Raw genomic sequence first — 13,786 nt, 5'->3', positions numbered from 1 at the left:
TCGGCTTTGAAGTTTAAATATCTTTATTATTATTGTTATTATTTAGGCCTCCAAGGAGTCAAAAGACTCTTCGTGGGAGGTCCCTCCTAGGAAACACAAAGTCTATCATACCACTCCTTAAACTCATTGACCTTTCTCACTCTCACCACACTATCAGGCAATGCATTCCACAGTTCAACCATCCTCCATGCAAAGAAATCGCTCCTCACCATCTTGCTCACGGTTTCCTTTTGTAACTTTCAGGGATGGCCCCTTTTCATCACTTCTTCCTGCTGTTCAACCAAGCAAAAGAATTCCCCAGTGTCAACCCTGTAACCATCTCTCAACAGTTTAAAAGTCTCAATCATACCACCTCTCCTTCTATCCACCAAACTCTGCAGCAGTAGTACCATTGACAGTGTGTAACATAGCTTTTTGCTTGAGACTGTACGGAAGAAGACAGAGAGAGGAAAAATAGTGTGCGTGTTGCCTAGGTATGATAATGATGAGCTGAGCAGAAGAGCGGTGATATTGAATGGCATAATAGCGAGAATGTGTGACAAGAGAGGACTGGTATATGTGGATGCTTGGAGTGCGTTTGAAGAAAGAGAGGAATTGTATGCGAGAGACCGTTTACATTTGAATGAGGAAGGACGTAGACATCTGGAGAGATTGCTGTTCTGAACGAGTCAGTGTGTCCCAGGGAGGATGATAGCAGGGGTGGCCTCTTGTGGGAATGGATACTTGGGAGAAGGGAGACAATGTCAGGTAACACTGAGCCCAGTGGAGTCTAAAAGGGATAATGCTGGGTATAGAAACAATGGCATTTATATGCTTTATACTAATGCCAGGAGTATCCGGAATAAGGGAGAGGAATTGGTGGCGCAGATAGCATCAGCCTGGCCAAAAATTATTGCGATCACTGAGACGTGGTTGAAAGAAGGGGATATAACAACAGGAATAGAAGTCGCTGGGTATAGCATTTTTCGTCAGGATAGGAGGGGAAAGCGTGGTGGTGGGGTACTGCTTATGATAAGTGATGACCTATGTCCTCTAAGAGTGGAGAATTTGGAAGGAAGTGAGACAAATGATTTTGAGAGCGTATGGTGTGAGGTAGAGGTAGTCAAGACAGGATATTTAGTGGGGGTGTTGCTACAGACCCAGGAGCATAGAGGATGGGGACCAGGAGATGTTTGGACAGCTAAGTTTGGCAAGTGCAAGAAGAATGATTGTTATGGGAGATTTTAACTTCAGTAGTATAAATTGGAGAGAGGAAGATGCATGTAGCAATAGGGGAATGGAATTTCTAGAATTCTTGAGGGACAAATGTCTTAGGCAACATGTAACAGAGGGAACAAGAGGTTCAAAAGTTTTGGATTTGGTTATAGCATCAGAAGAGTTGATAATAACTGAGTTGACATCTCTCCCACCAGTTGGAGAGAGTGACCATATGGTATTGACTTGGAAAATGAATAGATATGCAGGAGTATCAAAGAGACGGGAAGTTATGTGGAATTATAAGGCAGGTGATTATAATAGTCTTAAACGTCAACTTGGGGAAGTTTCATGGAGGGAGGAATTGGAAGGCCGGGATATCACTAGTGCGTGGGAAATTGTGAAAGAATATTTGTTATCAGCAATGGTAAGTTGTATACCACGAGTGAACAAGAGGACGCAATTTGGAGTAAAGTGGATGACAAACAATATTAAACAGGAATTGCATGCGAAAAAGAGGCTATGGAAGAGATATAAGGAGACAGGTGAAGAGATGCATGAAGAATATAAGACACAGGCCAGAAGAGTGACTAGTGTGGTAAGGAAAGCGAAACTGGAATATGAGAGGAGATTGGCCCTAAGATCCAAAGAAAATCCTAGGGAATTTTTTAGCTATGTGGCCAGTAGGAGGAGAAATGACTGTGGAAGAATGATATTGTAGGATAAAAATGGGAATAGAGTGACTGATGCAGAGCACATAGTGGAATTGTTCAATGAACACTTTATTGGAGTATTTCATCCTAGAGGAGTCAGTTTTAATGCTAGAGGGATAGGACTGGTTCGAGGTCTGGAGGTACAGGAGGAGAGTGTGTTTCAGATACCGAGTACTCTCGATGTCAGTAAAGCTGTGGGACTCGATGGTATTTCACCACGAGTTTTGAGAGAATGTGCTAGGGAATTCACAGTGCCTTTAACGTGGCTTTTCAATGAAAGTCTGGCTTTGGCAAAGATCCCCAGGGAATGGAAGGAAGGTAGGATAGTGCCATTGCAAAAGGGTGGTAACAGACTGGAAGTGTCTAATTATAGGCCAGTCTGTGTGTCAACAGTAGTTAAGATCTTGGAGAAAGTAGTGAGGGACCGTATACAGCATTGGGCACATGAGGGTAATGTTATCTGTGAGAATCAACATGGATTTGTGAAAGGACGCTCTTGTTTTAGCAATATGCTAACCTTTTATAATAAAGTTACAAGAACATTAGATGAGGGAAAGGCATATACTGCAATTTTCTTAAACTTGGCGAAGGCATTTGACAGGGTGCCACATGATAAGCTGATATTTAAGTTGCAGCACATGGTTCTGGATGTCAGATTAGTCAACTGGATTCAGGATTTGCTGTCTGATAGGTATCAGAGATTTGTGTATGGTGGAGCAGTTTCCAGGAGGCAGAGGGTTACAAGTGGGGTCCCACAGGGCTCAGTACTAGGACCTATATTGTTTAACCTTTATATCAATGACATTGTCAGTGGATTGCAGGGAGATGTTCAGTTGTTTGCAGATGATGCAAAGCTGGGGAGGATTATTAGTAATAGTGCAGATGCGGCAGCCCTGCAAGAGGATTTAAATAAGCTAGATAGATGGGCAAATGAATGGGGGGCATTGGTTTAATGCAGCAAAATATGAGGTCTTAAGATTTGAGAAACATCGATGGGACACTGCATACTCTATGGGAGGAGTTATACTGGAGGAAGTAGGGGAGACAAGAGATCTGGGGTTGATGATTGATAGAAACCTGAAGTTTAGTGGACATATTGCAAAGGTGGAGAAGGTAACACAGAGGATTGCTGCTATTATGAGAAGGACACTGACCTGCAGAGATAAGAGGATTATCATTCCGTTGTATAAGTCTCTGATCAGACCACACTTGGACTATTGTTCTCAGATTTGGTCCCCAGGATTTGAAGAGGATAAATTAACTGTGGAAAGGATACAAAGACGGATGACAAAGATGGTTTCAGGACTGTACAAGGATAGTTATGAGGATCGGCTGAGGGAATGTGGACTGCAGAGTTTGGTGGATAGAAGGAGAGGTGATATGATTGAGACTTTTAAACTGTTGAGAGGTGGTTACAGGGTTGACACTGAGGAGTTCTTTCGCTTGGTTGCACAGCGGGAAGGAGTGATGACAAGAGGCCATCCCTGGAAGTTACGAAAGTAAACTGTGAGCAAGAGGGTAAGGAGTGGTTTCTTTGTGTGGAGAGTGGTTGAGCCGTGGAATGCATTGCCTGATGGAGTGGTGGGAGCGAGAACAGTCAGTGAGTTTAAAGAGTGGTATGATAGACTTTGTGTTTCTCGATGAGTCTTTTGACTCCTTGGAGGCCTGAATAATAATAATAATAAAAAACAATAATAATAGAGGCAGCCTGCCTCAATGCGCAGCTTAATAAGAGTGCTCGTTCAGCCATATTGCAGTAGGCGCTGTCTCTATGCTAACAATTCCTGTTAAGGAATTGTTAGCATGGATGTATCAATGATCTAAGAAAGATTGGTTGGTCTAGCAACTACATCGATAGAGGTGGACGTAGCTTACTTCTGACAAATATTTTGCTAGCAAAGGTTGGTCAATTGGTAGAGCCTCTGCCACTAATGGCTCATGCAGAAAGTTAAGCAAGTTTGAGCGCAGTTAGTAGTTGGAAGGGTAGTTGTTCGATGCTGTTGGCACACTCTCTCGACGTGTCTTTGAACTACCTGGAGGTGTGAAATAATAATAATAATACAAGAGCTTATAAACGGTTTTATTGTGCTATATCCCCCATAGAGCAAACATTTAGTTAATATTTTGTAATCGTTTTGCATTAATGTTTATCTTTATTTATAAACAATTAAATATAAATTAAAAACAAATATAAAGAATTAAATATCACCCATCAGGGGCAATATTTAATTGTTTGCCTTAGGGTGCAATCTAATCTGCCGACAGCCCTGCTCTGCAGGCCACATTCCCTCAGCTGATCCTTATAACTAACATTGTACAGTCCTGAAACTGTCTTTGTTATTTGCCTTTGTACCCTTTCCACAGTTAATTTCTCCTTCAAATTCTGGGGACCAAATCTGAGAACAGTAGTCTAAGTGTGGTCTGATCAGGGTCTTATACAATGGAATGATAACTCTTTTATCTCTGAAGGTCAGCGTCCTTCTCATTATTGGAGCAATCCTCTGTATTTTCACCACCTTTCCAATATGTCCCTTGAATTTCAGGTTTCTATCAATCATCAACCACAGATCTCTTGTCTCCTCTACTTCCTCCAATAGAGTATGCATCGTCCCATCGATGGGTTCCAAACCTCAAGACCTTACATTTTGCTGCATTAAACTGACACTTCCCCCATTCATTTGCCCATCTGTCTAGTTTATTCAAATCGTCTTGCAGGACTATCACATCTGCACTATTACTAATAACCCTTTCCAGCTTCACATCATCAGCAAACAACTGAATATCCCCTTGCAATCCACTGACAATGTCATTGCTATAAAGGTTAAACAATATAGATCCCAGTACTGAGCCCTGTGGGACCCCACTTGTTACCCTCTGCCTCCTTGAAACTGCTCCACCATATACAACTCTCTGGTACCTATTGGACAGCCAATTCTTAATCCAGTTGACCAACCTGACATCCAAACCCATGTGCTGCAACTTAAATATCAGCTTATTATGTGACACCCTGTCAAATGCCTTCGCTAAATCCAAGAAAATGGCAGTATATGCCTTTCCCTCATCTACTGCTCTTGTAACTTTATTATAAAAGGCTAGCATATTACTAAAACAAGAGCACCCTCTCACAAATCCATGTTGACTCTCACAGATAACATTACCCTCATCTTCCCAATGCTGTATACGGTCCTTCACTACTTTCTCCAAGATCTTACTAACTACTGATGACACACAAACTGCTCTATAATTAGACACTTCCAGTTATCTTACCTTCCTTCCATTCCATGGGCACCTTTCCAGTAGCCAGACTTTCATTGAAAAGCCAGGTCAAAGGCACTGTCAGTTCCGTAGCACATTCTCTCAAAACTCTTGGTGAAATACCATCCAGTCCCAAAACTTTACTGACATCCAGAGTACTCAGTATTTGGAACACGCTCTCCTCCTTCACCTCTAAACTCGAACCTCTAAACTTGAATCCCTCTAGTATTCAAATTTACTCCTCCAGGATGAAATACACCAATAAATTGTTCATTGAACAATTCCATTATGTCCTTTGCATCAATCATTCTATTCCCATTTTTCTCCCACAATGTCATTCTTCCATAATCATTTCTCCTACTACTGGCCAAAGAATTCCTTAAGATTTTCTTTGGATCTTAAGGCCAATCTCTTCTCATATTCCAGTTTTGCCTTCCTTACCATACTAGTCACTCTCCTAGCGTGTGTCTTATATTCTTCATGCATCTGCTCTTCACCTGTCTCCTTATCTGTTCCATAGCCTCTTTTTCACATGCAGTTGCTGTTTAATATTGTTTGTCCTCCACTTTACACCAAATTGTGTCCTCTTCTTCACTTGTGGAATACAGCTTACTATTGTTGCTAACAAATATTCCTTCACAATTTCCCAAGCACTAATGATATCTCGGCCTTCCAATTCCTCCCTCCATGAAACTTCCCCAAGTTGATGTCTAAGACTATTATAATTACCTGCCTTATAATTCCACATATGTTCCCATCTCTTTGATGCTTCTGCATGGCTATTCATCTTCCAAGTCAAAACCACATGGTCACTCTCTCCAACTGGTGGGAGAGATGTCATCTCAGTTATTATCAACTCTTCTGATGCCATGACCAAATCCAAAACTCTTGGACTTCTTGTTCCCTCTATTACATGTTGCCTAAGACATTTGTCCATCAAGAATTCTAGAAATTACATTCCCTTATTGCTACATTCATCTTACTCTCCCCAATTTATACTGCTGTAGTTAAAATCTCCCATAACAATCATTCTTCTTCTTGTACTTTGCCGAGCTCAACTGTCTAAACATCTCCTGGTCCCCATCCTCTGTGCTCCTTGGTTTGTAGCAACACCCCACTAAATATCCTGTCTTGGCTATCTCTACCTCACACCATATGCTTTCAAAATCATTTCTGTCGCTGCCTTCTAAAGCCTCCACTCTTACGGGACATAATTTGTCACTTATCATAAGCAGTACTCCAACACCAAGCTTTCCCTTCCTATCGTGCCGAAAAGTTTTGTACCCTGCTACTTCTGTTCCTGTTATTATATCCTCTTCTGTCAACCACGTCTCAGTGATCCCAATAATATTTGGCCAGGCTGATGCTGTCAGCGCCACCAATTCCTCTCCTTTATTCCGGACACTCCTGGCATTAGTATAAAGCATAAAAATGCCACTATTTCTATACTCGTCATTATCCCCTCTAGACTCCACTGTGCTCAGCATTACCCGATGTTGTTCTCCCAAGTACCCTTTTCCATAAGAGGCCGCCCCTGCTACCATCCATCTTGGACATTCTAGTTTCCCTGTATTGACACACAGACTCATTCAGAACTGCATCTCTCCACATGAGTCACCATACATTACGCCTCTTACCATTCCCTCTCTCCTACTATTTCCATTCTCTAGTCTTCTATCATTCCCATAACTCTCTCTCCTTCCCTCTCTTCCACTTATCCTGTTCTCTCCTCTTTTATCGTTCATGTAACTCTCTCTCGTTCTCTCCTTTCTACTGTTCCCATTCTCTTCTCTTCTGTCATTCTCATACCTCTCTCTCATTCCCTCTCTTCCACTTATCTTATTCTCTCCTCTTCTAGTGTTCACATAAGTCTCTCTGATTCCCTCTCTTCTACTGTTTCTATGCTGAATCAGATTTGAATCAAATTTGTAGTATTGATATACAGGGTGTTCGGGATAAATTTGACAGTTTCGTAAGGAAAAAGAAAATCTTCTTTGTATCTATTAAATTTAATGAATTGACAAAAAAACATTACAGGCAGAGTTAATTACAATACTATCAACAAGATTTACTCAAAATAACCACCATTAGCATCGATCACAGCTTCAATTCTGCTTCGGAACCTCGAACAAGCTGATGCTACAGTCTCCCTGGGAAGGGCCGCAAAAACTGTTTTAATTTTATCCATTAACTGGGCTTTTGTATTACTGGAAGTGCGATTGGTGTCTTTTTCAACTGCGCCCCATACAAAATAATCCATGGGGTTAAGGTCTGGGGAGTTTGGAGGCCAAACATTTGGACTGATGAAGTCGTAGAAATTTTCAGACAACCATTTTTGACTTTTCCCAGAGGTGTGGCAAGGGGCCGAATCCTGCTGCCATACATACGGCCTACCATTGGCTACCCTTGTTATCCAGGGCTTGACTACAGTTAGCAACTCCACGAACAAAGCCCGAATTCCAATGCCAGGGTTCTTCAACACCTGTTCCTGCAGATTTGCGAGGAATTCTGCTGTACGAACGCAATCAGATCGTCTGCTAGGGATCTTTCTTCTTGCTACATCCTCGTAGTCACCATTGCAAGTCTCTAGTTCATGCCTGATTGTTTTTACTGTATTCAGGGAGCATTGGGCAGCAGTCGTAATATCCTTATTTTGATGGCGGGCACGAATCATCATGATACAAGTTATTCTCTTCCATGATTCAGGTGGGTTCCAGCTATCCATCCTTTCTGACATCTTGTATATGAATGAAGAAGGGTCCAAACTTTTAAATGAAGAGAAGTGTGTGTTAATACATGTAACTTACGGAAAAATATAATTAATTATAAATATGTCAAATTTATCCCGAACACCCTGTATATATATATACACTATAATCAAGTAGTTTTTGAAGGCATCACTCTTCTGAGATAATTTTTTTTTTGTTGGTATAGTCTGAATTTATGAATTACTCTAGCTTTCTTCACCAAAAAAAAAAATTATTCTTTATTCTATTCATAGTGTTTATTTTAGATTTTGCACAACATTATGCATTTCCATCCATGATATGTGATCATGTCCTAAAATTAAAGTGTTCACTCATTAAACTGAAAAAAATTAGAACCAAACATGAACTGATAAAATTTCGATCATACACTGCCAGTTTAAATGTTTAAAAATCCGAATAAAGTAAATCCAATATTTCTTGCAAAAATACAAATAAATTTTACAGACTGCAGAAATTGAAGCCAGAGCACAGAGAAATTGCTAACTGGAAACTCTGTCCCATGTACAGAGTATTGGTAATTAGATATACTGATTTATGGATACTATTAGTAATAAGAGAAACTGTTTATTAACATTCATTTTATCATTCAGCTTACATGAACATCTTCAGGGATCATTTATACATTATCTAAAACAGAGCACTCTGTTGTGGTAATGTTATGGTCTCTTATTGTTGAGAAAATGGGACAGTGTCCTGATTGGTCTCTCCTCCTCCTAGGCAATCCACTTAATTGACCTAGGTTTGTAGACTAGTTGGGTGCTTCAACAGCAGAGAGTAGGTTGTCAGATTTTTTTGGCATCCATATTTATTCTGGTTAGGTTTAGTCCTTATTGCTATCGTTAATTGTGAAGAATTGATGAAGACAAAAAAAAAGACATATGTTGGAGTAATTACTTATAAATATGAAAATAACACTTGACATTTCGACCTCTATCAAGGTCATTAGGAAAACATACACAAGCTACATGACACTACACAAAAGTAAGATGAATCTAAGTGCTAATCTAAATAATTTTCCTTAGCCTGTCTGATGGGGAAAAAAATAATAAGTAGTAATAAAATACATTATACAAAAATAAATTAACAAAATAAAATTTATTTTATAAAATAAGAATTTATTTATTTTTATTTTTTAGGATTTCCCAGTACTGTTGGTTCTAGAACTGTATCTGTTTAGGTCAGTTGCATTTGTCAGTTCTGTGGCTAATTCAGTAATCGGTAACATCTGGCTCCTGACTCTATCTGTGTAATAAGATGAATTTTTGCCACATTTCTTGGTGGAAGGCTACCAGAGCATGGTCCACTAGACCTCATTTGTCATACTTATTAAAAATTAAATCATTTTTGTATTCTTTGTTCAGCCTATATGGAATGTCCTAATTGTCCACGATAAGAGTTTGCAATTACATGATATTGCATATCCTTGGTAGAAAAGAGAAAGTGTGATCTTTCAGGGGCAGATAATGACTATTACTTTCTTAATAATGTGAAAGTTTTGGTTTGGCTGTGATTTTGTTGCATCCCCCCACTTGTATGATCAAAATAACACTGCTGTGGGCTTTGTGTAATCACAATTTTAGTCTTAAAAAGTCTAGTCTCAGGGACAACAAGACAATAACCATGGATTGAAGGAATGCTACTGTTATAATCTAAATGTATTGAAAACACAGCATATGAAATTATTAACAGTATCACACTTATCTTACAGGAGAAAAAAGTATGTCATCTGTTAGATATTAATGATATTAAAAGAAATTGCAGGCTAAACGCAAGGCCTCCATGAATCTATGGCTACCCGAATCAAAGACTACTTAAAACCACCCCTTATCTAAAACAAAGCACTCTAAACATTATTGCTTCTCTGATCCTGGAAGATGTCCTTAACTAGCATGAAATATTGGATGTAAATAAATATACTTTATCTTAATCTTAAGAGTATTCTTGAATGATCTTTGAACAATATCATTATTTAATGATTTTCAGAATTATTGTTTGGACAGTCAGTTAGTATATGATGGTAGTGATTCATTATTATTGTTATACAAGTATCTTTATGGAGTCAGAAGATACTCATCACAGGAAGGTCATTTTTCACACAATACCTATCATACTACTCCTTAAACTCATTCACTCATGAATCACTCGCATCCACCTCCGGACCAGTTCACCACCCTCTAAGCAGAAAATATAGTCCTGACATCCTTTCTAACCATAATTGTCTAGCCCTTGCTAGAAAATTTGCATGGGTGATGCTTCATTCTCTCCCTTCCTGCCATGTACTGAATTTATTCAGTGTCAATCCTATAAAAACTCCTTGAATAACTTATATGCTTCTATTCTTTGACTCCTGTCAGCTAGTTTTTTTTTTTTTTTTTTAGTCCACACATCATCAGTCTATTCTCACTTCATAGACCTGCCACAATCTTTGTCATTCACCTCTGGATACTCTCATCACTTCTTTATTTTCATGGAATTTGTGTAACCAGATCTGCTTGCAGTATTTCAGATGTGGCTTTAATAAAGCCTTATAAAGGGGAACAATAACTTCTCCATCCCTGCTTGTTAGTGCACCCATGTAATCTGATGTACTGTTTTGGCTACTTTGCAATATGCCCTCTGAACTTCAACTCCCTGCCCACAATCACTGTCAAGTCACTGTCCTCATCAGTTTCTGCAGTTTCATTCCATCAGTATAGTATACAGCTTGTGATCTCTTCTTTCCCAAGTGCATCATCTTACACTTGGCCACATTAAAGTAGCACTCGTTTACCTTTGCCCATGTTGCTAGTCTATGTAAGTCATCATGCAGGATTTCTACATCACCTTCATTTACTATTGGTGTTCCCAGTTTCACATCATCAACAAACAACTGAATATTTCTCATCAAGTCATTTCTTACATCATCATCATTTTCTGATATGTACCCTCAATGGGTGTTCAGGCTATTATGATGGCACTACATGATTAAGTTTACATCATTATTAATCTCCCATCAACAATTTTCCTCCAAATTAGTCTATTACTTGTCAGCACTCCAATACTGTTGTATCTAACAGTTTCTTATTCTCAGGCACTTCTGACTGATTCATCCACTGGCATCTTGTTCTTCCTCTGGATCTCTTGCTATCTTGGCATTAAACACCTGTTTTGTTAACATTTCCTCTCCCATTCTGCTTAAGTTGCTATAACATCTTAGATTAGCTCTGCTCATACACTCTTGAATGCTAACAATGTCAAGTTCCTTCTTAATATCTTCATTTTTAATATGATTCTGCCATTTCTGCCATCTATTCACTGTTCTAATTTTTCTTAGAACTCATATCTGTGGTCTTTAGTCTTTGTTCAAGTGCTTTATTTCTAACTCGACTCTAAATTTATAACTTAAAAGTGGTTTGAAACACTGCCTTGTATACTGCTAGTTTCATGCTAATTTCTCTCTTATTCTGTATAAATTTATTTACCCCCCCCCCACCATACCAGCTTTGTTAATTCTGTTGTCTCTATCCAAATTTAATTTGGCATCTTCACTGAAAAGTGTGCCTAAATGGCTGAATATTTTACTTGTTCTATATAGGTTCTCTTTCTTGATTAGGTGGATATTTTTTCTTTAATGGTATTGAGTTTATTTTTTTGTTACCCTGTTCTGGTTTTTTTTGGAAATAAAGTATATTGCTTTCTCTATTTTTAGTTGAGAAGCAGATCTCAAATAGCATTAATTAAATATGATTGCTGATGCCATTGTGAATACAAGAAATACATTTTCTTTACATTTTCATATCTGCTTCGTTTTATAGGTATGTTGTAGTGTTCAAGAATTATTCATTCTTTTTGTCTCCATCACAGTGAATATAGAAAAATGATAATATACCATGACACTTTTTGGCTTACTATACAAGGATACTACCACTTGCAATCAGTTTGAGTAGAACATTATAAAAACAAAATTAGTTTAATAAAAATTTCCAGAAGCCTTAAAGATGGAATTAGAGAAACAATTAAGTAGAGCCAACAAATTAATTTACTTAATGTATAATCAAAGTGTGATATTGTATAATATTCAAATTTAAATTTGTTTTAAAACATATTGCATGATATCTGTAATGTGTACAAGATGTTCATATAACAGCTGTTTTTCAAATATTATATGTAAATATATAATCAGTAACGAAATGTTTAATCTTATGCTTTGCAAACTGAAATGTATAACTTCTACTTAAGAGTTGATTTTTCCCTTTTTCATCCCTTTTCTCCCCACAACTGTTCAGTATTTTATTTTATGTAAACAAGTTTAAAAAAAAAAAATTAATTCCAGCTTGATTTACATTAGCAATTTAATTACTTACAAACAATCTTAATTTAATAATTTAATTATTAAATTAAGATTGTTTGTAATCTCATTATTAGATAGTATTTTTATTCTTTAAACAAAATACAATATTTACATAGTAAGACGTTTTAGTGTTATAACTAAATTTAGTGTTATCACATTTAATGAATAGATTTTTTTTATTTTACTAAAACATATTAAAAGAATAAAAAATTATTGGTTGTGTTGTCCTTTTTCATAAAATATAATTTTATGCAGTGAACTTAGGCAATCCCGAAACCATCTGTTGGAATTACTTGCTGATCCAAATCATGAAATTGATGCGGTAGAAACTTCTCTGAATAATTATCTAGCACTTCTGCAGGGTTTTATAATTGCTGTTGATGAAAAAGGAGGAGAAAGCAAGTTGCGCTATGCAGTTCGTTTTAGGTGGACTCAGTCCCTTCTTGGCAATTCTCCAGTGTAAGCATATATTGTATATTTCATTAATAGATGATATATTTGGTTTAATCAGTGGTAAGCTATAAGGGGCTCGCCTGAGCCCTTTGTTAAATTTTTCTCAATTTTGCAGGTTCTTCTTGTTTACTTTTTATTTTTTCAAAAAAAAAAAATCAAAACATAATTTTTTGAAATATATTAAGCAACAAACTCATACGGTAACCTAACAAAGTGATTTTATTAAATAAAATATTATAGTTACTGTTACTACCATCTTACAAATAAGAATTCACTTTTGGTAATCACATATAAATAAATAGGACTATAAAATAGTGCCCCTTGATTGGTACCTTTTGATTATCACTTGAAGTATAAAAACAAAAGAGAAATATAACATACATCAATATTATTGTGTTTAGATAATATATATTTATTATTTATACATTGTTTGTCATAAAAACTTCTAGCACAAACAAAACAAATTTTTTTTGTTTGTAAAAAATGCAGACTATGGCATATGTTTGATTATAAAAGATTTTATTCTTATTATATTTTGTTAGTTAAAAAATGTTTTTCTTGTGTAAGATAAATTAACACAGATGATTGTGTGCAAATATTTCATGTTTAGATCATGAAATATTTGTTTAAAAATGATAGCCTTTACAGGTTGATTGTCCCCTCATACTTTTTGATTAAGGAGTACAGAAGCTGTGTTAATAAAAGTTTTTGTGTGGAATATGGCTTTTGTTTGCTCGATGATGTGAGCCCTTTGTTAAAATTTCCATAGCTCACCACTGGGTTTAATCCTTTATCCAAGTGTAAGCAAACAAAGTATTTTCAGGACTAGAGCAACTCATGGTAAAGGTGGAATAAGTTCTGATCACTTGCCTTAGTATCTCCCATAATGCAAAGTACATCTCCTTGTGGACATGTATAATACTATGCATTAAAGAAAGGGCTACTACCCAGACTGGTTTCAACCTTTATTGAGGTCTCATCAGTGGGAGCCAGACCCAGAGATGGTGATACCAAGGTGGAAGTAATGGAGAAGTCATATTTATCTATTCGAGTTGCCAAAAGGTGTCACATCT

The 13,786-nt window shown here is 37.3% G+C and overlaps 1 protein-coding gene across 2 annotated transcripts in view; it reads left to right on the top strand.

Annotated features, from left to right (window-relative positions):
• The window catches only part of LOC150104587 (BRO1 domain-containing protein BROX-like), a 163,176-nt gene that overhangs the window by 14,623 nt on the left and 134,767 nt on the right, over positions 1 to 13,786 (top strand). For both annotated transcript variants that reach the window (XR_016548540.1, XM_090395217.1), the window contains exon 2: positions 12,516 to 12,719. Coding sequence is in view for 1 of the 2 variants with exons in the window: in XM_090395217.1 (XP_090251343.1) it covers positions 12,516 to 12,719 (204 nt within the window). In the remaining variant the exon portion in view is untranslated. The remainder of the gene's footprint in view (positions 1 to 12,515; positions 12,720 to 13,786) is intronic.

Source organism: Typopeltis vanoorti, chromosome 7 (assembly GCF_054136105.1).
Source record: "Typopeltis vanoorti isolate ZY-2024b chromosome 7, IOZ_Tvanoo_1.0, whole genome shotgun sequence".
NCBI classification, from domain to species: Eukaryota; Metazoa; Arthropoda; class Arachnida; order Uropygi; family Thelyphonidae; genus Typopeltis; species Typopeltis vanoorti.
This window is presented reverse-complemented; position numbering and strand designations above follow the sequence as displayed.